This window comes from Dryobates pubescens, chromosome 5, assembly GCF_014839835.1.
Source record: "Dryobates pubescens isolate bDryPub1 chromosome 5, bDryPub1.pri, whole genome shotgun sequence".
Taxonomy (NCBI): domain Eukaryota; kingdom Metazoa; phylum Chordata; class Aves; order Piciformes; family Picidae; genus Dryobates; species Dryobates pubescens.
Genome location: NC_071616.1, coordinates 36,585,594 through 36,610,693, shown reverse-complemented (window position 1 = coordinate 36,610,693; position 25,100 = coordinate 36,585,594). Strand labels below are relative to the sequence as shown.

The 25,100-nt window shown below is 46.5% G+C and overlaps 1 protein-coding gene across 1 annotated transcript; it reads right to left on the bottom strand.

Moving 5' to 3' along the window:
• Positions 1-3,791: 3,791 nt before the first annotated feature.
• Positions 3,792-19,721, bottom strand: TMED10 (transmembrane p24 trafficking protein 10). The gene is made up of 5 exons (XM_054162019.1): positions 19,440-19,721; positions 15,261-15,381; positions 10,615-10,688; positions 6,600-6,726; positions 3,792-6,120 (listed from the first exon to the last, which is right to left on the bottom strand). Exons 1-5 carry the CDS (start codon positions 19,659-19,661, stop codon positions 5,999-6,001), a joined length of 666 nt encoding a protein of 221 aa, XP_054017994.1. The 5' UTR covers positions 19,662-19,721; the 3' UTR covers positions 3,792-5,998.
• Between the last annotated feature and the right edge of the window lie 5,379 nt (positions 19,722-25,100).

Here is a 25,100-nt window from a genome sequence, read left to right as displayed (position 1 = left end):
TTCCTCCGTGAGGTGGATTCTCCTGTGCTGTAGTTTATACCCATTGCCCCTTGTCCTGTCACAGGGTACAATGGAGCAGAGCCTATCCCCTCCCTCTTGACACCCAGCCCTCAGATATTTATAAACATTTACTAAATCCTCTCAGTGTTCTCTTCTCCAGACTAAAAAGCCCCAGGGCTCTCAGCCTCTTAGATAAGTGATTTATTTTCTTCATAGATAACACACACCATCATCATTTAAATATTTTGTTTTCAAAGTTCAGCAGGCACAACCACAGACAGGAAAGGAGAAGTGAACCATGGGGGGCAGAACAGGTGATCAGACCCTGACAGGAGACATTAGGAGCTGAAATCCATAAAATCAGGTACAACAAAGCCTAGTTAGCTCTTACACAGCTCCCCCAGGAAGATGCTGTATTACTCAAAGTGTGAAACAACAAGTGGGGTTCTTTGCAATGCAGTGCCTACGTGCACCTGTCTTAAAAGTGAATAACTCTTCTGTCCAAGTTTATTTGCTGTGCATCGTAACTCTTGCCAAAGATGTCGTTCCCCTCCAAGCAGCAGGGACAGCTTGCAGGAACATGTGAAAAAGCTCAGACATGGTCTGCTAGGGATCATTCACTCCCTCTACTGCAAGGGGGCGACCTGGCAAAATGTCATCCAGCAAATGATAATAATTATTTTAAAATTTAGATGGTAAAAATCTCACAGAAATGGGACTAAGGAATCTGGAACAGCTGTGAAAAAAACAAACACAGGACTAACTTGAAAGGTCAAGCTTCAACTTTTCCAATTTGAAAAGCAGAGTTCTTTTACCCATTGTTACCTACAGCCTCCTAGAAATTCTTCCCTAAAATGATTGCAGTAGTAGCTACAACTGGGTTTAGCCAGCCCACAGCATTGCCTTTACTATGCTTGAAAAAAGCAGGGCAGGAATTCTCACAGCAAGACTCCCCTAAGGAAAGTAACAGTTACCACCCACTCAGGTTTATTGGCATATGACTAAAAAAAAACAGACACCCGACTTTACATGGAATTTTTTACTCAAGCATTTAAAGGCATCACACAACCTAGAGGCAATCTGCCATTCTGCCTCTTGCAAAGTTGTTACTGAATGATGATGGTTTTGGATAAGGGTGGGAACACTGCCATTTAAACCAAATCACAGCAAGTATCTGCCTTAGTTCAAAGATCTCATTCACGGTTCTCAGAATCAAGACAGTACATTGATGATGTTGCTAAGGCAATGAAGGAGCAGCCCACACTCAGAAGGAAGAAATCACAAGACAGCTACATGGTCAATTATACTTAAGAAGACAACACCATGAGATTCCAGTTACGTATGTATAGCAAATATCTTACACCTGGGGGAAGATTATCCAAAGTATATTCAGGAGGAAATAAAAGACTGAGCAGCTGGTATGGGCAAGAAAACCCTAGAGTGTAAAATTCTGCAGCAGATCAGACCAGAGCTGCAATGGAATATAGCTGAAAAACACAAGCACACCCTCCTCTCTGCCTGTATCTGTGGTGGCTATAGGAACAGCATCCTACATATACCCAAGAAAAAACCAAGTTATTCTCCTTGCAATTCCAACAGAACCTCCTGGTGTGGCTTATGCAAAGATCACATAATCAGCAGATGTAAAAACTCAGGGAAGAGGTACCTCAGGAATATCAGTTGTGAAAGGAAATTCAGTGACAAGAAACTGCAGAAGAGTAAGTCAGAGCAATAGGAGCATGGTTCTGTTGTTGCCTTTTTTGAGTCACATGCCCTCAAAGGAAGTTATTGAAGGTGTACATTTTACTGCAAAAAGTGAAATACAAGAAGTCCTTCAGGACACGGCAGCTTTCTCCAAACACAAGCTGGACAAATTATCCTCACAGGAAAGATCACTAGAGATGGACACCTGGAGACCACAGCTCCACTGGCAGGCATTCCAGCAAGCTGGAAGTGCGGAAGAGTTTAAGGTGACGAAGACACAGACCTCTAGCAATGGAGGAGCGATCAGGCATCTGTTAGTGCCATTCTGCAGGAAGCTTAGGTCACTTCAGCTGCAGCTGAAACAGAGCAACTCTCAACTCCTTTTCCAAAGAAAAGCAAAACAGGCTTCCTACAAACATTGCTGAGCAAATACAAGTATTAGCATTGCAGCAAATATTGCAGCAAAAGCTTTGGCTGATCTGCTTCAGGTTTACACAAAGGCCCAAGAAACAGGCAGTTTTTCCAAATCCTCTGCTCTTTTCACCTTCTGCAGAGAAAGGCTGGCCTGCCAGGGACATCACACCACCACCAGTGGTTGTCTGGAGGAGGAACCACAGAACAACCACAATCCAGCTAAGTTTGTCAGGTGGAGAAAGGGCAGCAGACAAAACTAGCAACTCCTGCGGCCTTCACCAGATTGAACTTTTGTTTCCCTCCTGTGAAAGATGCATCCATTTCGGATTTGTGCGCTCTCCTTCCCAGCAAGCCACCTTGAACATACAGGAATTGCATCTCCCCGAAACTTTGCTCACTAAGGACAAGGCCACTTCACACCTATGAAAGGCTAACAGAGTGGAGGGACACAATCAAAGCTGAGAGAGAGAAATACATCGCATCAACTGGCAGGGGGAGAGAAGCCATAATTTCCCAAACCTCTGCCACAGGAAGCCCTGAAATGCACAGGCAGGAATCCCCTCATGATCTTGCCAACCAGTTGCCAAGCTAGTTTGTCACAAGTCCCTGATCCACCAGTTAGGAGCAAAGACAGGTGTTGCACACTTGGTTTATTTCTCACATACCTGAGCAGCTTGTAAGAAATGAGCAATGGAGTGTGTAACATGCTCATCCCCTTACGCGTGCATGCAGCCAGCAGCTGCAGCAGGCACTTTGTACAGGGTGCAGCCCACATTGGCACAGCAGGAGGGGGAATACACGAAGATAAACCTTACTTAGGAATGCTCACGCAGTGTGTTAAGTAGTGTGATAATTAAATCGTTAGTCACATTGACAAGTGGGTGGAAGAGGCTGGAAACGTCTGATGCAGTTCGCTACAGGCAATTATAGATTTACCAGCGATGCATCTGTCACACACAAAGATGGGCTCAGACCCAAGTATCTGCAACAGCTCAACTTTAGCCCATTTCCCAGAAGTAAAATGGGATGAAGACACCAGCTCTGCATCCACAGTCTTCTGCAACAGCCCAGACTCGTTGCCAACCTACCACAGGAGAACAGCTGTGCGATTTCACACACTCAAAGTATGCATCTGGGCAAGACCTTGCAGAGGCTATCCTTTATCCAAAGATCTGGGAATTTCCCTTCTTGAAATCCTCCCTGCTAACACTGACTAGTTAGGTAGTGTTTATGTGCCCCTAGTCCTGTTCCATGGCTCCTCTTGCTTGGCTACTGCACGACAAAAGCCTCGCAGGCTCAACAGAGATCTGACAGCAGTTTGGATTTACCTGCCCCTCTCTTCAGTAAGCATCTGCCACTCACACAAGACTAACTCATCTTTGCAACAGCTTAGTATTTATCTGCTAAAGTGCAAACCTGAAATTAATTCCCTTTATCTTAATGAACTAACTTTCAGATGGCTGGCAATGATGAAAAACTCGAGGGCACCAGCCCCATTTCACTATCAGCCTCAAAACTCCTCTGCACAGAGCAGTATAATTAGGAAGGAAGTGGGGGGGGGAAGCGAACAAATGGTCACTTGCTTGCTATGCTGGTCCCACTCCACAGAGAAGCCTGTGCAAGCCAGTACTTTTCCTGAGTCCTGAATTCTAAAATTCTTTAGAAATTAACTGTTGCTAAAGGAATCCACAGGTTTGCAGGGTGCCTGTGTACTTGCTGCTTCCTGTAACGGGTCAGCTTACAGGAAACAGCAGGCGGTAGGAATGCAGGCAAAGAGGACAAGACTCACACAAACAACTGAGGTGGGTTGGTTTCCCCCAAAGAAATTTTATTTGAGAAAGTTGACAAAAATCCCCCCAATCAGTCATTACAGGTAAATCCATACCAGTCCCCCCAGCCTGCTCCTCAGTAATCAGACCAGTACAGTGGAGATCAAAAAAGCAACACCAGAACAATGACAGTGTAACAGACACCTGGGGAACATAAGACCTTGATGCCATTTTTAAGGTATTTGTATTCAAATAGGGATGGGGAGAGGAGATCAAAACAGACAAGATGGAAAAGCCCTTTTCTTGTCCTCTTTTTTCAAGTTATATAAAAACAAATGCAAAACCTTAACAGATCTACAGGCTTCAAACTGTAGGACCTAAAGCTACCTTCAGATTACTTCTGTAATTCAGTCCTGTGGCATCGCTGCTGTTCTGCACTGTAACAGCTTTCAAAACCATACAAGGATAAAAATGGATGCAAGGGCAGAGGAGTGGACTTGGGCTCTTAATATGGCTTTACCAAAAAAGAAACAAATTAAAAGCAATCTCAGCAACTGCCTACGGGACTAACAACTTCGGGAACTTGGCAATGGCAAAGAAGAGGCTAAATACAAATGTATTCAGGTGACAGGTCATCCTTAATCCTCTTTCCCATTGCCTCACCCTGGAAAACCGTTTCCTTCCCAGCAACAGATCAGAAACTATAAACCCATGCTTTTTTCCAAAATGGTAGTCCAGGCCCAGGGCCATGGCAACTCCTGCCTTAGCCATAAGTGTCTAGGCATATGAGACAAAAATGCTGTGCTGCTGAACCATTTGCTCTGAAGGAATGCAAAGAAGGTGAAAGAATTTTAATCACTGCCTAAGAACTGCCTGTTTTTTTCCCCAGTCTGGCTTGTTTAACATCCTGTCATCTGGACAGCTGAGAAATGATGAGAAGCTGCCTGCTCCCTGTAGTACCGCACAGGAGAAGAATTCTGTCGAGAGCAGACTTCCCTCCAGACTCCACTCAGACACAGAATTAGCCTATTGCTACCCTGTACTGCTTTTCTTCCAATAACTCCTCTGCCAACCTGCAAAGCACACCTTAAACTGCCAAACCTCAAAGCAGAGCACAGGCTTTCGTACTTCACATTAGCAGCAGCCCACCCTGCTTTGAGGTCTCAGCAAAGGAGATTCAGCCAGCTGCCTGCTGGACAAACGCTAGACTGCTAGGTGAAAAAAAGTCTCCTGCCCAATCTAAGACCAATTTTCCAAGCATAACCTGATCTTTTTTGTTCTGTGACTGTATATAAGGCCTCCTATCTGTACTAAAGGCTGTCCCTGACCAAGGTTTTCAGGAAAACTGCTGCATCATTTCAGAACAAGAGAGGCAAATCCATGACAAGCACATTGGAGCAAGGGTGGGACCAAGGCTGGACAGCTCGTTTGAGCAAAGCAGGCTTCTCCTTTCCAAGCTCAAACGTGTTGCCAAGCCTTCCATTCAAGGCTCCCCTTCCTCCAGGCTGAACCATCATATGCCCAAGTGCCCTGACCTACCAGCACAAGACACCAGCTCCCACAGGGAGAAACACAGAGGTCCGCAACAGGAACCAAACCTTGGACCTCCCTCTATCCACAGGCCCTGCTGGAAGGATGAATCCTATTGCTTTGCACTCATCTTCATCCATATGAGTCTTAGCTCCCAGCTGGTCAGAACAGGGAATGCCCTGCTCTGCCCCGGTGCTAGCTGCATGGCACCTGAAGCCTGGTCAAGCATCTCAAAGTAACACAACAGTCACAGACAGGTGGGAGACATTATCAAGTCAAGATTGTAGAAAAACAGACAGCGCAAAAACTTGCTGCAGCTGTCATGGAAACATCTTTTTTTATTTAATTGCTGCCCCAGGAACCCCTTAAACCCATCACAACCTCCCCCACCCTCAACATCCAACAGGATTTCACAAGTCCCCTATTGCCTCCGCTGTTTAGGCTCCCCTCCCCATTTAGGGTCCAAGTTCCCATAGAAAAGCCAGTGGGTATCATCTGTGAGACAGTTCCAGGGGGCCACGGCTGTGTCCCAGCGGCATGCAGCTGGGTCTGAGGGAGGAGGGAGAGGAGGACTTGATCCATTACTCAATTAGTTTCTTGGCCTTGAAGAAGCGACGCAGGTAGAAAACCTGCCAGGTGGCCAGTCCGATGAGACAGCACATGGAGAAAACGCTGAAGTACAGAACCCGGGTGTTTGTTGACTCTGAAACAGAAAACAAACCATGGCATGGGAGGCTAACATCACAGATGCACCTCAAGGGGGCAAAGCTCCCAGGATTTTTCTCTCCCCATCCCCCTGAAACTTCAAAGGCAAGGCATCACACAACATAAAGGCAAGGGCACTGAAGCACCAGCAGCACTTGAGAATAAAAGCAGAGGGAACAAGGAGAAGGATAATAAGGGGGAACAAGGTGAAACTGTGGATAATGGGCAACACTAAATGGTACAGAGTAATTGACATTAGGAATGGAGACAGAAAGAACTGATTTCTAGAGCTGGGACACACAACACTCACTGCCTGTTTCAGAGGGAGGCATAGATCAGCAGGTTTCGCTTATTAGGAATAGAACAGGCAGAGACCACTACAATTGCTTGATCTCCAAATGCTGTCCTAATAACACATTCATCAGAAGTAAGGGGTCTCCGAGCTCCACCCCTCTGAAGGAGCACACCATCTCTTACCATTTGTATCTCTCATCTCCTCTTCTCGTTTCTTCATATAGGCAAAGTCATTAACAATGGACTCTGAAAGATCTTCCAGCCGCCTCAGTTCTACTTCCAGAGGCTTCAACTTCTCCACTTTAGCAATCTAGAAAATAGAAGAGTAAGGCAATCACTGAGCCAAAACCAAAAGCTCCCACGTGGGATTTTACTGCCAGTTTGAACCACTCCTCCTCACGTACTACAGATCTGGGGCATCCTTCCCCTAGGGAAACGCCTCTACAAGCCAGAAACTACCATTGCATAAAGCACTATCACTTCTCCCACCTGTTCTCCAAAACACTCTCCTGCTACACCTACACAGCTGAGGAACACAGTGTGCATACAAGCACATTTCTTCCTTATTCGGCCTAATGTTAGCTTATTCACAGTTGGCTTCTGGGAGTGGGTAGAAGAGGGTGCCACATGACTAAACCTCCAGAGAATAGAGCTCACAGACTGAGATACAGGTGACTAACTTGCATACGACATCGTGCTATAGGCACACAGGCTATTAGCACCGAGACTCATTTTGCTAACTGCTACCACACGCCCCAGAAAGCTCCGGCAGCCTCATTCCCAGTAGTAGCGGTTTGATTCCACCCACAAGAGCTGAGGGCTTCTCACTTAGATTGACAACCCCCAGGGTTGTGTGCGCTCGGTAGGGCTAACGCAGCTACAAAGTGCCGCATCTGCCTCAAACCACCAGGGGCCGCTGCTGGAATGCTTAGGGGACGGGCGGCTGCCTCTGACCCGCTGGAGAGCGAAAGTCACTTCCCTCCTCAGAGCTGGCTTCACAGGACACAGTGTGCCGACCGTGCAACCCCCAACTCACAGACTTGTACCCCAAAAGAGAAGTCCACCGGACATTCAATGGCAAAGCACAGGCCACAGGGGCAACTACTTAAAGTTGAACGTGTAAGCACATGTTCCTGCCCTGCGCCTGGCTGCAACCTGACTACACCGTTGTGTAAAATCCACGACACAAGGACATTGCTGAAAGGAAGCCAACTGCAATTCCTGCTATTGCTACAGCATAGGGTTTGGGTCACTCTGACTCTTGTGTAGTATTTGTCACTATTACAAATAAATGACAGCCCCCCCTTTCATGAAGGCCAAACGTTGTGTCCCCAAGTAACCGCAGCAGAAGATGAGCTACAGAAAACAGAGCACTTGCAGCTCTCCATCAGTCTCACCACCACACAGGATTACTCAGACATAAGCCATTGGGTGGCATCCCTCAGTGGTCCAGGTGCTGACAGGCAGGCAACAGGGTGCCCAAGGTGAAGACATCCCTGAAACTTCCCGAGGCAGCTGCTAGGGCATCACAGTCCATCTGAAGAGATGCTTGTGACCAAGCCAGAGCTAAGCTAATCATCCATTTCACTGAAGGGTCTGCACATGACACATGTACCCTGGCAAGCTGCAAGCCATCAAGCACTCATCTGAGGATTTTTATGCTGAGGTGAGCTGTATATTACAGCTCTGCCAGCACAGCAGTGTCAATTTTGGAGTGTGTTTGTGAGGAGAGGTAGGAAATGGGAGGTTAAACCCTTCCTGCTTTCTATCTAGTAGGTTACACTCAGAAAACCCAGCAGCCTGGACACATCAACTGATAGCAGCTTTGCTGGAAAATGGGCACAATTGCAAGTGTGCCTATGGCCCAAGCTCTGCTAACTCAGGCAGCTTTACTGACAAGCTAACCCCACACTGCCTATCTCTGTTATCTTCCTGGAGGGCACTTTTCCTCATTCACAGAAGGCTACAAAGGTTCCACTGGGGAAAAAACAGGGCTTGCATGCTCCATCCTGCAGCCTTTCATCTCTCTTAACAGGTGTAGCTATAAACACCCAATAGCTACTTTTAGTCCTGCTTGTACACCAAGATGCACATCCTGGAATCTCCTTCTTCCCTAGTGAAGCCCACATGCAAAGCTGCTCTGAGGGATCTCTTGCAAAAAGCCCACCAAGCACCTGTGATGGTGGAACACCATCATCCTAGAAGGAACATCTGGACCACCAGAACAATCAAGACAAGAGCTCCACCAAACATGTTTGGGGGCAACTCAAAGATTTGTCAAAGTGTAACTCCCTTCCTAGCATAGAAAGAGACATGCTATAGTGAAGAACTGGCAAGTAGCTGATCTGGAAAGGAACCTAGATCAACAGACTTTCTTGGTGCACTCTGAAAAGTCTTTTTACTTTTTGCTACCTCCATTTCTACTTACCAAATGAAGAAAAGTTATTCCTCCCTACCTCAGAGAACTAAGGTGTGACAGTACCATACTCAGGTTTTATAACCCAGCTCACTCTCCCAGTTGCTATTCTCCAAGAACATCTGGATCTAACAAAGCTTATGAAGCTAGGCTTGGACATCAACCCTCCTCTCCCTCCATGCATCCATGCACAAGTATCAGTGACTGTCACTCAGTCCCCTGAATCAAGTCTCCCTGCATCAATTCAAAAAGAACTGGGGGGAAAGACAGGTCACTGGTACCTTTTAGTAGATGAACATCACAAGCAAAAGGCTCAAAAAAGCAGCAACTCCAGGAGAAAAGCCTGGACAACAGTCCTCCCCTCCAGGGCCTTATGGCAACCTGTCAAATCAACACCCACAAACACTACAGCTACCTGGGGAAAGTGGATGAAAAGAAATGAAAGCACACTGCAAAGCACTGTGGCTAAACATCTGTAGCAGCTGTACAAAGAGCAAACCAGTTAAAGTCCTCTGCAGCCACACAACTCAACCAGGCTCAACACAGCCTGTCACTCCAAGAGGTCCTCACAAGTCACAGATGCTTGCCAGTCCTGCCAAGATCTGCATTTTGGTATCAGGTGGGATTGCAAGCCCAAATCCTTCTTTTCCTCATGTGTCCCTCAATCTAACTACACTGACAAGCATAATGGATACTTTCATTCCAAGAGAGTTGTATCAGTACAACCAGCGAGTACTCAGATACACAGACATAAGAGAATCTTTCTGCATTAGGAACACCACTTCTAGGCACCACTCACAGTGTGCTGCAGGGTTGTATTTAAAGAGATTATGTAAATGTAGTCACCATAATCCTTCCAGTTACACTCCCAGGGGTCATCCCATAGGATTTCAACATCTTGTAATCCTTCAGCAGCTGATTGCCAGACAGATGGCCCAATGATTGCTTTACTCTTCCCTGACCTCAAATGCTTTTTCACTCTTCATGTAGAACATGCTCTAGATTGACATCAGCAATGATTGCTCTGTTCCTCTCTGACCAGGAAAGGAGACACAGCAATCATAGGCAGGAATTCTTCTCCACCATGCTAGGGGCTAACTGACTCCTAATTCTAGTGAGCACAGTAGCAGCCATCAAAATTCAGCATCCAAACCACCCAGGCCCATCGCGGCCACAAAGCAGCGGCTATTCCACACGGCTGGCTCCTGAGTTTAAGAAGGCTTATGTCCTGCTGAGATGGGAATATTTAGGCTTTATGCCTATTTACAGTGTCCCACCTTCAAACACCCATTTCACACCAACTCCTACTCTGCTAAACACCCTTACATTGACACACTGCCAGTCCTTAGAAATGCACAAGCACCCTCTCGGGGCTGTTGAGCCAGTACATCTTACAGTCAGGAAGGTAAGAACAGTAACGACACAACTTGACCTTTAGGAGGATCTGATGTTAACCTAAAACGCCCTCTGCTGCGAGGGCTGGGGAAACTTCACCTATCAGTCTCTTAGTGCCTCTAATGCCTATGGCCAGAAGCTAGGTCATGCTGTCCTAGCAAAGATATTCACACATTAAGCCCCAGTTCCCAGAGTACAGAATTAATTTTAGTTGACGTCTTTTTTTCTCTCCCCTAGCACACAAAGCTTCACTGGAATTGTAGGCTGCAGACAGGCTTTCATCACCACTGGGAAAACAGCTTCCCATCATGAGCCCCAGATCTACAAATGGCATCACGTGAGTGCTGGGAAAGGGGAGCCTGCAGTGCAAGCAGCCAGGGGACATACCTCCTCGTAGTTCTTTGCCTCAACTCCATGCTTCATATCCAGAGTCACGAGCTGGTCCGGCATCCTCCCTGTTCCTGGAAGCATAATGAAAGGATTCATTGTGCAAAACATTCAGCCTGCCAGGAAATCACCAGCTTTCCCCTCCACTGAGGAAGAACTCACAACATCCCTCCCCTCCTTCCATGTCTGCAGCTAACTGCGGAGGCAGCATAGTCCAGCCTAAAAATACAGAGACTTCACAATAAATCCTGGCTGAAGGAGAGCCTCCCAAAGATAATGAGAACAAGCTGTAACCAAAAGTGCTAAGTGTGTGTAGGATGCAAGTCTGTAAAAACTGCAGAGGATTAGAAGATGAATAGCAGCTGCTATGTGACAGGCTGGCGAAAGACAAGTCACCAGAGGACAAACGTTCAGCTGCAAAGCCCACGCTCCTCCTAGCGGGAAGTACATCGGCCGCTTGTCAAGGTGACCAGGGCTGTAAATGATGCTACACTCCAAGGAGCAGAAGGTAAAGGTGTTCTGATTGAGGAATATGGCATACAGGGCCTACTGACCTTCACATGCTGCAGTTTCTGCAGGATCAAAGGCAATCCCTTTCCCAACATCTCTTTTCAGGGAAAGAACAGCTCAGATGTGAGACCCGCTCTGCTAATACGAGACTCAAGGTGGAAGCAGGCTTCTGAAGCTGGGAGAGCACCACTTCAGAGAATAGCTAGCTGGAGCTGCACAAGCAGGGAGTCAGAGAAGGCTGCAGTCAGCAGCAGAGTAGGTCGTTTTAAAGGCTGTAACCTGAAGGCAGGGACACCTATGGCTGCTACAAATTGTCACATCTAAGAACATTCACAATAGGGAAAAAAAACCCAAGCATATAGGACAGGCACAGAAGACACCCTAAAGAATGCAGCATGTCAACTGACTTCACATTCCACTATACCACCCACCAAGGAAATGTCTGTACATACACATGCCCAAATTCCAGCCCTTTGGGGCATGCAGTTGTCCTCAGCTGCTAACAAAACATAAGGTCTGAATTCACTTACACTAAGAATTTCAGCATCTTTATCCAGGAGCACGTCCAATACTCACACTCTGCCTTAGGAAGTTGCCAGGTGGACATTCCATCAGCCCACAAACCAATTCAATGTACATGTTACACCAGGTCGCTCCAGTCAAGAGCTAGGAAGATACTCCAGATACAACAGCCCCAAATTTTCTCACCATCAGCTCTTCAACACCAGAGCAGAATCACCTCCACCTACTTCTGGCAGAATATGGAATAACCTCCTGAAAAGCAGCATCAACTACAACTGCTTCTTAAGGTTCTTGAGGTGTAGAGGAGCTCAAAATTCAAACCTGCTATGCAAGAACCCACCACATAAATCAGGGTTAGGATTGAATTTTTTTGTTTGTTACTATAAAAACAAACTCCAGACCCAGCACTTTTCTTTAACAGAGACTGACAGGCCAGACAGATAACAGTAGCTGCAAAAGAAAATTCAAAGCACACAGTTCAGTGAGAGGGTTTGTTGTTTTTTTTAACATTGTTTAAATTACAGCAACTTGGGTGGACAGCTGAAGCTTCCAGGAAGACATGGGAAAGATGAAAAGGGCAGTGAACAGGAGAACAGAACTGGAAGGATTAATTTATCAGGCTGGAAGGGCAAGCTGCCAAGAGCCAGTAAGAAAGCAGAAAGCTCAGAGCTGCTGGGCGAAAAAGGATGGAAAGCAGACATTTTGCAAGAGGTTAATGTTGTCAGGGACCAGTGTGGAAAAACTCAAGCTGCTCTTCTACGACTTCAGTGAGCCCAAGGCACTAGGCTCCCTTCACACTCATCATATCCACAATACTTCCCTGCTCCTCCTGCAACCAGGGCTCACCACAGCAGCCTCAACAGCAACGAGAAAAGCAGTTAAGTCCTAGAGATCCAAACAAGAGGACACAGTCTCAAGCTGTGTAGGGGGAAGTTTAGGCTTGACCTTAGAAAGAAGTTCTTCCCAGAAAGAGAGACTGCCCATTGGAATGGGCTGCCCAGGGAGGTGGTGGGGTCAACATCCCTAGAGATGTTTAAGAAAAGACTGGAGGAGGCACTTAGTGCCATGGTCTAGTTGATTAGATAGGGTGGGGTGATTGGTTGGACTTGATGGGGACTTAGAGGCCTCTTCCAAACTGGCTGATTCTGTGATAAACCAATCCCTACACTCCCCAGTAGGTCTTGAAGAGACCATCTCATGTGAACGCAGAACTGTTCCTGGGAGATGAGTGCTGCTCCTAATTTGCAAAGTCATTGAGAAAACAGGATGGCTGAACAGGATGCAAAACACCTTTCCCACAGGAATTCCAGAAAAAATGTGATATAACATTCTTAAGAAAGAGAGAGATAAAGATTAGCACACAGGACGTGCCCTACAGGGAAGCATGTAGTGCAGGCTGGGCTGTTCTCAGAGACTGGCACAGTGTGAGTAAGCCTGCCTGGGAGCAGAACACTGGTAAGGAAGATAGCACCCTTCCCACCTTGGAGAGGAAAAAACCAGCCTACAAACACCCTAAGAACTCCTTCACTCAGATAAGGTGGACCTTCTAAACAGGATCTCCTTCTCACTTCCTCTTCCTCATTTCTGTGGTTATGGATTGTGAAATCTCAGTTGCTTAGACCCAGCAGGTCCCAACGGCTCTTAATTTCCTCTACTAACAGTTTTTCTCCTGCAGTGCTCCACCAACATCCTCCTTGGCTGCTGCACTTACTTGATGAGACTGTGGAAAAAACCAACAACCCTCTAAAGAGAGACATGGGGATAAAACAGCACTTGGTAAGTTCCCCCATTCCCATGCTGACCTTAGAGAGGAAACAACACACTTCCTTGTGATGTGGTTACTTCTTCCACAGTACCTTAACCAAGCCCCGTAGCTGATCAAGCCTCACAGTGACACCTCCCTTACTTTAATACTTCCTTAATTTCTAGCATAGGTATGGGAAATCTGGAGACACTCATCATGCTGTATCTCTCTTTAGCAAGGAATTTGAGTGTCTGGGTCCAAACCAGGAAACAGTAGCTTTGAGGCCCCAAAGAATACATAGAATAAACCAGGTTGGAAGAGACCTTCAAGATCACCGCGTCCAACCCATCAACCAATCAAACACCAAGACTCCAGAAGAGAACTCAGCTGCTCAACTGAACAGCTCTAGATTTTGGCACCTCAGCACCTCAATGGTCACCAGATAGAAGCTGCACTTTAAAATATTTTACCCTCATCAGTACTGAAAACTTCAAACCAAACCTGCTGCAACAACACAAGGGCCCAGGAAACAGACATTTGCTACCAACAAGAGCTATAAGGGACTCAGTCTAGGCAAGACACCTCTGGTCACAAGCACTGAAATAGCAGTTTAGGAATAACTAAAGAAAGAAGTCTTTTCCACCTCAGTGTGTGGTCACATGGAAGCTATGAAAGGACTTGTGGGACTGTCTGGAGACATCCCAAATACCCAGGTGCTGGACAGTAAATAGCATGAGTGAGCCCCAGATGAGTCACTAAAGCCAGCATATCTCAATGTGTTAGGTTGCATTTGGAAGCCCTACCTTTGGGGGTGAAATAAAAGCATTTGAGGTCACTGTCTTATCTGTAAAGTATTACAAAAGAGGTGTTACAGGCCAAATTCCTCCCAGCTCCATCAAAGAAGATAACCTTCTGGGTCTGGATGGTTCTCTTCAACTTGCAAACTACTTGTAGTGGTGCAGAAAAGCAAACCATCATATCTCTCCATAGAGGTGAGGAATGCTGCTAGTGAAATGCTCTGGGATCTTCTTAAGACCCAAGAGCCAGGTCCAGGGAGCAGAAGTCTGTCAGTGACCAGGAAAGGATGTGAGCACCTGCAAACGTGCACACGCTCACACCACCACAAACCAGACTAGAGCCCAATGTTGGCTGTTTTCAGCACGTTTGTCCTGAGGTTGAGCCCAACCACTCAAAGCAGCACATGCGTCACACACACAGGAAATCAGCCACAGCACTCCTTGGGCAACCATCTCTGCAGCACAAATGCAAGGCTGACGTTCTGCTCATTTCCCCTTCCCCTTACTGACCACTTAAGAGAGTAGTTGAGGATGCAAACCAAGGCCCCGTTTCCTATACACAGACACACTCCCCAGCCTCAAAACATGGCTGCTGAACTAATGCAGGATTGCTGCCAAGTACACATTGCAGAGAGATGACATTCCACCAAATGGTAAGAGAGAATCAGCTAGGTAGAAAGATGGGGTCCTGGAGATGATGGCACCCTGCTGTGTCCTGGCTTGACTGAAAGTGAGGAGAAACATGAAAAGGGGAAAAGAGATATGGTTTGCTCCCCAGTACAGCCACTCATTGCAACTGTGGTGACCTCTGCAGGGGGAACACACAATTCCCCTTCCAGAGGAAACTGCACCACTCTACACAATAGCCAGGGAGGATTACTTAACTTCACGTGCAACACTGACAGCAGATATTCTGCAGTAAGACTGCTTACAGTCTCCTGAAGATCATCTTCAAAAGCCAAACTGTTCTGTGGACCACACTCACAATCACTTTACTCATACCCCTAATTCACACAGCTACATGAACCTGGTCAGAATCTAGAAGCAGCCAACAGACCTTTCACTTCACTTACCCACGGGAAGCTTGCTCTCAAAGCATGCCTCAAACATATCATAGTCTTCAGTGGTGAAGGCAAACTTGCCCTTAGTAGCATCCTCCTTGGCATACAGGATGTGCCCAGCTGAGTCAGTTATCTGTAAAAGAGACAAGAAGGGTAAGGAACGTTGTGTTTTGCTGCCATAGGCTCATACTGCCTGTGCTACTCAGGAAGAGTTCTTGCAGCAACCCCTTTGGAGATGCTGCATTCTCTTTTCAACGGTTTCCCTCCTTTCTCATAACTATACCAATTCCTTTCTTACTCATCCTCATACCAGCAAAGTCAGAGTGTCTCTAGGGCAATTATTGACTCTTGGATTAAACAAAAAGAGAACTCCATCAAAAAAACCCAATCAACCAACTGAAAACCCCCAAAACCACAGCAATTCCTCTTCCTCCTACAACCTCTGAATATAGTCTACATTTTAGGAACTCCAGCTGAACCAAGCTGTTATATATTGCCTTCTTTTTTTATTTTCCAAGCAAAATTCATAAATTTCCATAGCAACAGAGAAATGGAGAAGCCTTGTGAGAAGGAAAAAAAAAAGACTACTCATTCCCTTGAAGATGGAATGGGGAAGTGCACATCTATTCCTCTAGAAATGAGCTATCAGCATGGCCCTGAGCTATACATGGCTTGGGTGCCAGGATCCACTGAAGTGGCCACTGCAGAGGACAATTCAGACCACACAGACAGACTAATGGCTCCTTTGTGCTAAATCTATGAAACAGGACTAAAAATAGGCAAAACCAACAGAAGATCTACAAAAGTGCTTAACCAGAGTTTAAAAAAGAGAAAAAGACACACACATCATAAAACTGACTTGAGAGTTATTGTGCTTGATTAAAGACTCCACTCAGTTGAAACACACTGAGCCTGGAGAGGAGTGGGGGGAAAAAAAATGAAGCTGTAACAACACTGCATAAAAATCAACAGTGTGCGCTCCACTGGAACACTTCCCCATCTCTCTTAATTCTATCCTTCAACAGCTATGCCTGAAAATGCATGAGTGTGCTGAAGTTACCAGAGGTCTTTGGAAGTCCTGGAGGTGAAGAGACTAAAAAGCCTGGGAGCAGTTTTAAAGCTATGTAAAGAGAGAAGCACACAAAACAATTTGTGATGTGGAGAAGGCTTAAGTCAGACTCTGTCCTTTACTTAAAGCAGAAAACCAGTGTCATTTCCCTGCACAAAGGCCATCCAAAAGGTCTGTGTACCCCAAATTAAGGCACTTTGTTCTTATTAGAACACCTAATTTAACTCCCTGCCGTGGGACACTACCGATGCCAGCAACCTAATGCACTGAAAACAGGTGTGAACTGCCACAAAAACAACAAAGGTTGATGCCTTAGACAAGAAAAATAAACAAGATACAAATCCTGATGCCTCAGAGTATCCAACATAACTGGCAAGACTTTTGTGCAGAGGAAGCTTGTTTCTAGAGGTTATTCTGTAATTTTCTGTTGCAGGATTGGTTGTGGCTACCCTTGCACCATAGGGTATTTGTCAGCATCCAAGACCAAGGAGGGGCACTGTTCTCCTCCTGTGATGCAATTCCTGCTCAAAGTTCCACCTGTATTCAAGCGGCCAGCAGAAGAAAGCATGGCTGCGCAGTCAGGCACAGGCAGCTGCTGTGCCATCCCCGTGCCACAAGCCACCAACACAAGCCACTAGGCTACTGGAAGCACGCAGGTGAGTCAGCAGGCCCTGCTGGAGTACCCTATGTCTGCATCATCAGACGTCTTCTGGCCACCATATAGGGCACACTACTCGATGCAGTGGTCCTGATTAACCAAGCCTCATCAGGGTGGTATCATATAATATGCACACCGAGTTCTCCATCCCAAGAAACAGTGACAGGAACACGGTACAGAAAGCCTTCCAATGTCCCTATTATTTTGAGTACTATTCCTTCAGGGCTTTGTAAACACCAGAGCTAATCTTTAGCTGAAGGACATTATGCTGCTCGATCCATTTTTGCCCTTTGCAGCTCTGGCAATAGCCTGCTCATGAACAGGAATCCGGACAGTAAAAGCTCTGCTATCCGCTTTCATCGAAACTGAATAGCATTACCCCAACCAGCCCAATACACTGCCCATTCAGCCGGGCCTGCGGGGGCGGCAGGAGCTGCTAATAGCCCAGCCAGAACACTTGTGGGGGAGTGGACCTGAAAGGGATTTTGTCATGCTATTCTAACGTTATTTACGGTAATGCAATCCCCTACAGACAGGGCATTGTTTGCCCTTGACGAAGGGCCGGACGGTTCCCCAAACCGCCTGCCCTGACAATGGGGCAGAGGCACGTGGCTGGGCCCAAGGGAGACCTCAGCCGCCCTGACGCAGCCCCTTGGCGGCCAGCTGGCAGAGCCCACAGATTCCACTGAAACAGAGGGTGCCACTGTTGGCGCTGGGGGTATCACACACAGAGAACTTAGCTCACCGGCAGGAACTGAACTGAGAACGGCCAGAATGAACTGCCCACCTCGTACATTCGGGGCCTGACCCAGGGGACCAAAGCAAACGGTACGCTGCAGAAGCAGAGACCACCTGCAGACGTGATGTCCTGGTCTAACTTCTCCCACACAGACACCAAGAGAAGGTATGTATCTAGTAGATGAGTTACGGCACTTATACTAGACCCAGCTTGCTGGGAGGCCATAACACACCCAAACAGTAAGGAAAGCAAGAATTGCATACATTATTATTTCTTCTTTGTAGCTTTTCAAAATAGGACAAGACTTTCTTCTTTTATTAATTTTCATGCTGTAGTTAGAATAAACTAGAACTTCCACGAGCAGTCCTAGCTGGACACCAGCTTCAGCCACGAGCCAGACTAAGATCCAAGTATGGGAGTCATCGCTTCACCACCTCCCTAAACAAGTCATCTGTCACAGAATTGAGTTTTGAAAGCGTCTGTGGAGCCAGCTGACCTAAGAGTGGGCAAGCAGAGAACAAGGAGGCTTGATCACCAAGCCGTAAGAAACAGATGAGAACATGGTACTCAATACCCAGTACATGCACCTTACCAAGCAAACACTACAGCAGCATTTTAAAGTATTAAAGCTGCTTGGCTCTGCCTGCACACAGACAAATGATGTAAGAACAGCAAAACAAGACTTTTAAAACAGCAAGACTCCAGGAACAGCCTTCTATAGCCAAAACCAAGCACAACTGCCAATATGACAAGGCTGTCTGTAGGCAGATGCTGAAAAGGCAACCTGATTTCAGGAGATGTCCAATACTCACTCAGTGGCACTCAGTTCAGGCATTCCTGAGCAGACCATTCTGACCCTGTTTGAGTCCCTACTTTTGAAGCTTGTTGGGAGCTTAGTCAGAAACAAAAAACAGACAGAAAGCTTCTGTAAACGGATTGTGGTGTGGTAGACCTTACTCAGCCAGGTGGGAAATTCGAAGAAAGCTTAGAGAAGGCAGAATGGGGACAGAACTAAAGTGAAGCTGTTGAAGTTTTAATGGCTTCTTATGACATAGGTGCATTAGTCACATATACTCTGCTAACTACGCTATCTAAAGGTCCTTTAGGATCATTTTCTCCCCTGGAGCAAACACCTGTCTCCTTAAAACCCATGTGAGCCATGATAGACCAAGATGGGAACAGCCATTTCGTGTACGAAAACCTCGTGTCTAAACCCCCGGCTTTCCCTTTCCCTGCGGCCTGCTGCTCCATCCCGCTGTGCCAGGCCCTGCGAGGGGAGGGAGCCCTTGGAAAGCCACGTCACCCTCTTTCCTCCTCACATTATCTCTTATCACAGCGGCCCGCCTCGCCTTCGGTGTACGGATTATATGGCGGCTGGCGGCACAGGCCGCCGCGATGAGATCTTTGGGGGCAAAAAGCCTGGTGTGGCTCCAGCCAAACCCCTGCCGCGCTCCCTCGGGAGCCGACACGCAGATGGCAGAGCCCCTGGGCGGGCTGGCGGCCCCGCACACGCAGGGGGCCCCGCCCCATCCGTGCCCGGTGCGGCACGCATAGGCGGACCGGCCCGCTGCAGCCCCACGCGGGGACAGCTGTCACGCGTGGGAAACGTCAGTCACGCCCCGCCCCGCCCCCGCACGGACGGGGAGGCGGGGTCACGCCGCCGGCACGGCCGACCCTTCCGCCCCCCAGCCCCGGCCTGTCGCGGCGCCTCTGCCGCGGTCGCACCTTGAGGTTGGCGGAGGGTCCGGTGGAGGAGCCCGGTGGGGCGCCGATCTCGTACTCGCCCGTGACTAGCGTGTCACGGTGGATCTCCTCCCGCAGGCACTTCCGCGCCTTGCCCGGCAGCTGGAAGGAGATGGGCCGCGCCAGGCCCACCAGCAGCAGCAGCAACAGCGCCAGGAGCGGGGCCTGCCCCAGGCGGGGGCGGCCGGGCAGCGGCAGAGGCATGGCGGCAGCTCCTGGTGCGGCAGGCCGGGCCTCCGCCTCCCCCACACGTGACCAGCGCCGCCTGCGTCACGCCGGGGCGGGGCGGGGCCGGGGCGGAGCTGCGGGGCAGCGTCCCACGGCCTCGGCCCACGGGCGCTATGCTAGCTCCAGTTCAGCGCCTCCTGTTCTTGCCGTCGTCGTGGTGCGGGGGAGTGCGGCTTGGCCCTTCCAGTGGGCTGTTAAATAATGGTTAATGACATTAATTCGTGAATAACGGCCGATAATGATTCATGGTAGTTCCATCCGTGAAAGAACTGAGAAACTAGAAAAAACATCAAACCCTGCTGTCAGGCAGAGGAACATGCTGGGGATGGACTACGAGGTGTGAATTTCCTAGACACCTCCAGGCAGCTGAAGTCCTTCAGTGGGAGACACTTTTGCTCGTCATGTTTTTGGGTTTACTTTGTTTCTTTTTAATTTGTGAGTAATTTCCCCCATGGCTTCTTCAGCCAAGAAAACTGAGTTTTGTCAGGCATCTCGCTTCTTTACAAATACTGCACGACAGTGGCAGAAGTATGAGTGAGTTTGACAGCAAATAAAATCCTGATCATTTTCAAAGATATTCATAGGAGTATTTTTTCCTCTCCCTGTCCAATGTATGCTCACACCTACATTTCCTTTTTTAACTCTTGGTTTATTCAGGAACACGGCATTAAATAATCCTCCCACAAGCTCTGGACCACTGCTTCCTCTGACACCACACCACCAGCCTCCCTGCCACACAGACACAGGGACCATCATTGCCAGGGAGAAGGTGCATGACTGGCAGAAGCAGCTTTCCCTGTGGTGTAAGTTGCCTTTGCACAGGAGTACAGGGAGAAGGAAGACTTCCCAGGTGTCTGGTTATGATCAGCTCAGCTGCAAATATTCGAGTGTGCTGAGCTATAAGAAAAAGCAAGAAGTAAGAAATAGGCAACAGTTCTAGAAAACAAAATATCTCCTTTATTTCTATCAGCTTGAATAAATAAATAAATAAAAGTTACACCATTGTTTGGCTTTTATTTCTTACACATCACCAGTCCTCCCTCTCTGGCGAAAACATGTCTTTAGTGTCAAGCAGTAACTAGGAATTGCTACAGACTTCAATCTGAAGAGGTTTAAAGCAGCAAGCTTAGTTCCCGGATGTAGCCTGTCTTGATCTGCGCACGGACATCATAGCCAGAGCACTTCAAGAACAGTTCTGTACTTTCATATCCTTGAGTTCATACTTACCGAGACAATATGATGAAGCCCTCCATATGAAGGAACAAATACTAAGCCCAACCATAGTGCACTGAAGTGACCTCCTTGCTTAAAAGGAAATAAAGCAAACCTCACAAAAACCACTCCCTACAACTAGACCCTTCATACAAATGGCACTTTAGGGAAATAACAATTTTCCTTAGCAGAGAATGTATCTTTTAAGTAAAGGCCAACTGTGCTCAGATATTTAGCTTACTATTTTACTCTAAGCTCTAGTTTATTGTTTAAAATAGGGTTTATGGTCACTTATTGCACATTTCAATGCATCTTTATTCTTTTGACTGTTTCACAAACCTTTCCTTACTTGGACGATTAAATGATTTGCTAACTTAACGAAAGGAACCTTTAGCTCTCTCGGCAATATCTGAAAGTATATTTGCACAACGAAAAAATTCTTTCCGTTGAAGCACTTAAGGCAGAAATAGATATTATTTCCCAAGCTTTAAGAAACATAGATTACTAGAATCTGGAGATATGAAATGTTGTAATGCTGTACCACAAAATTCCTCACGAAGCGTGCAGAGGAAGACAAATCTCTCCGTGCAGAACATTCCTCGCACCAATGACACGTACCCAGCCTTCTAGCACTTTTAAAACACTTTTAAAACAATTGTGCCTCATTTGGGGGGGCAAATATCAAAGAAAGTGGCTCATTTGTGCAAAGATAGCCTCATTTTCTACAATCTAAGTGTGAAGTCAGCCATCAAAAAAGCAAATATTTAACTGACTACAATCCCTCCCTATTGTGGCCATTTTGTCACAGTACATTTTTAGATGAGTTATATTTATGACCGACAAATTTATCCCCCAGTTTCTGTTGTAGCCTTCTCTCATGTGGATGCATTATACTGGAAGATGCTGTGCAGGCAAGTTCAGATCTAATTATAAAACACCATCAGAGATGCTTTAGTGTGTCATGAAAGAAAATAGTACGGAGCTGCTGTGAGTCTCTTCACAATCCCCAGCTTTTAACTCCTTAAAGCACTTATACATGCAGTGGGACAATCTTCCTTGGGTGTGCAAAGCAGCTTCTAGCAGAGGGAAAGCATTTTAAGATCCTTCCAGCTGCAGGTTTAGAAATAACAGTCTTGCAGGGACATGCCTTAATGTTTCCACATAGCAGAGGCTGGCAAAATGAAATGCTTCCTGTAATTCTGAAACACTTAACCAAGGAGAAGAAGAGATTGGTAACTTGTTACACAACTTTCCAGATGGAGCGATAACCTATATTAGCCTTACCTGCTGTGTTCAGCATTATGGGAGCTTGCCAATTAGCTTCATCAGGTATTCATTCTCCCTGCCACTAATCCATAGGCAGATGGGTGTACACCCAAAGTAAATATTACCCCCTTGTCTGCCAATCAGGATACGTTGCCAACATTTATATCATTTTGTTTGTGTACACCTTTTATATTTCCAAATACCCCTAAGTCGGTTTCACTGCCGTCTCGAAAGCAACACAGGCAGCACTGATTTGTTCAGCTTTCAGCCCTGGGTTAAGAAAGGAGCACTGGAAACCTTTGGGTATCTCTGTAGTTTGAGGTAGCAATGGCCCCTGAGGAAAAAAGGCACTTTCTTAATTTTTTTTTTCCCCTGCAGCTGACAAAGAGGTTTGCAGCAGTCAATTTTTTTGCCATGCCAAAATGTATCTTTTTGCTACAGTTAATGGCATAAAACAGCACTAACTTGCTGTCTCCACGAAACAATGTGTATGAATGTGTCTGAATGATGTAATTAGCCTTCTTTTCCCCCCCCCCTTTTTCACTGTTTGTGCGTCAGCTGCAGTGGCATTTCTGCATTTTCTTATTTTAGACAATAAACAGTTGAAAAAAAAACATTTTCTTCCTAAGAATTCTTCTAGACCTTTATGCTCTAATTATTTTGCATTCTGCCTTACACCTGGCAATCCACTACAAGCTATTGAGAAACTTCTCTAAGAACTACATATGCATTGTGACCCTAATTGCTGTTTTTATTAACCATGCAAAATTATTGAGTCTCTTCTTCTGGAAAGTGCAAGGTCTCTTCTTTTAAGGGACTATATTTGAGCTCTTTGCTGGGATATAACCATCACAGTCACTATTGTGATCACAATCCAGATAGGGAGAACATTCATTCAATAAATCAGTATTATTAATTCAATAAACAGCCACAAACCAGCACTGTGCTGCTCTGCCTCCCCCGTAATCTGTTCCAGAGACCCCAGGTACTGAGTGCTGGCCATATAGTTAAAATATCTACTGTTTGGATAAGAGGCATGGAACAAAATAATCTTTAGACATCAAGACACATAATCCTCTAAGGAGACAGACTATTATTATAAGGTATTTATACATACCTGTTTCCATTTCACCCAGCAACTGAAGTTATTTCTACCTAAAGTAATTAAAACTCCTCTGTAAATGTGAATTGATTTTGCTTGAAATCAGTTGTATAGGGCTTGATCTAAAATGTGAGTTCATTTAGGGAAATTAAATTCTTTTTTTTTTTTTAGCTCAGAATGGCCTTGGGGATTATAAATCAAAGCCAGCTCAGGTTCAATCATACAACAAACCAGTTGGAGGAAGCAGCCTTTCAATGACACTTCTTTTGGCTCTTCCCAGCATTTTGCCTGCTGACAGGCATGTTTTTGGCCTTCCAGCAGTAGCCTGGCAGGCTTATAAAGCTCCCTCCTAGGTTTTTGAGGAAATCTCCCACCAGCTTTCACTTACTGCCCTTCTGAAGCTCAAGGAGAGCCCATTCCCAACAGCCAGCTCCAGCCAAAGCCCTGCTTCTCTCTTGGCCTCAGCAGCATGCACTGTCAGTCTCTCCTCCTCAATAGCAGCTGTATCAGGATGAACCTTCCCAGAAAACACCAATAAAGCGTCCACCTAGAAACCTCCACCCTCTGCAAGAGGCAGGTGGCTCATTATCTCCTTTCAACCCTCTAGCCTGGGTCCTGTCCTCCACTGACCTCTATGACAAATGCCTCTACTCAGGGAGGGTGAGAGTCTGCTGTTTACATAGGCTTTCAAGAAGCTCAACAAAAGATTTCATGCAACTTTGTTACCTAAGCCAGGGCTCTAGAAAAAATAAGAGAGGCTTGGGGTATTGTCATGTCTCAACAAGCAAACTCTCCAATGTTAAGTCTTTCAGTTGTGAAACACAGTGCAGGCTCAGGGCAACACAAGACAGATTGCATTGCAAGATTTGGGGCATTAGTTTATAGTTACTTTTCCTTAAAAGAATAGAACTAGGACACATCTGATTGAATGCCCATCTCTGCATCTGATGTGGTGCAGGGGCTGAATACCCTTTCCAAGCAGTGGAGGTTATTCTAGGGAGAAAGTAATCTTGTCCTGAACCAGACATCTAAATCCAGTGAGGTCAATCTCACCCAAGTTTCTTCAAAGTGAATTTATGCTGAAATCCAGGCCAAACCAGCAATTACATTGTATATTGTTCCTCTGTACATGTCTCACTGAGCAGTCTCATCACCCATGAAACAGAGATAAAGCCAATTTATAACAAGCAGCACTTTAAAAAGGAGGTGGATGGCCATGCTAGGTCCACCTCCCTGCAGATCAGGTAGAGTCCTCACTCACCTCATCACTGTCAGCTGCTGGGGACTCTCAGACTAGGTCCCAGACCAAATCCACACCCAGCAGTAGCTCCTTCTCCATTGTCCTCTCTCTGATAACGGTTAGTGATGGGCATAACGTGGGAGAATGGAAAAGCTCACAGCAGAAAGACAGGACACACTCCAATGCCAGACCTTTACTAGTCAGAGCTAGCCAGAGGACCTCAGAAAAAGTGACTCAGTACCCTTTAAAAAACATACACTGACTTTAATAAAATCTGGATGTTTCCACCAGCCACAGAAATTTCAATGCTTTTCAATATTGCTGAATTCTTGAATTCAGGCTAGATGTTAGGAAAAAGTTCTATACAGAAAGAGTGATTGCACATTGGAACGGGCTGCCTGGGGAGGTGGTGGAGTCGCCATCACTGGAGGTTTTCAGGAGGAGACTTGATGGGGTGCTTGGTGCCATGGGTTAGTTGTTTGGGTGGTGTTGGATTGGTTGATGGGTTGGACGCGGTGATCTTGAAGGTCTCTTCCAACCTGGTTTATTCTATGTATATTCTATTCTATGTAAATGCTTTCCAGGCTCACTGTCC

Excerpts from the sequence above, each read along its gene's own strand:
- TMED10 (XM_054162019.1), bottom strand. The coding sequence starts at position 19,661 with ATGCCTCTGCCGCTGCCCGGCCGCCCCCGCCTGGGGCAGGCCCCGCTC. Across the intron at positions 10,689-15,260 it reads TGAGAGCAAGCTTCCCGTGG|GAACAGGGAGGATGCCGGAC; the intron begins GTAAGTGAAGTG and ends TTATGCTTCCAG. Across the intron at positions 6,121-6,599 it reads GGAGATGAGAGATACAAATG|AGTCAACAAACACCCGGGTT; the intron begins GTAAGAGATGGT and ends TTTCTGTTTCAG.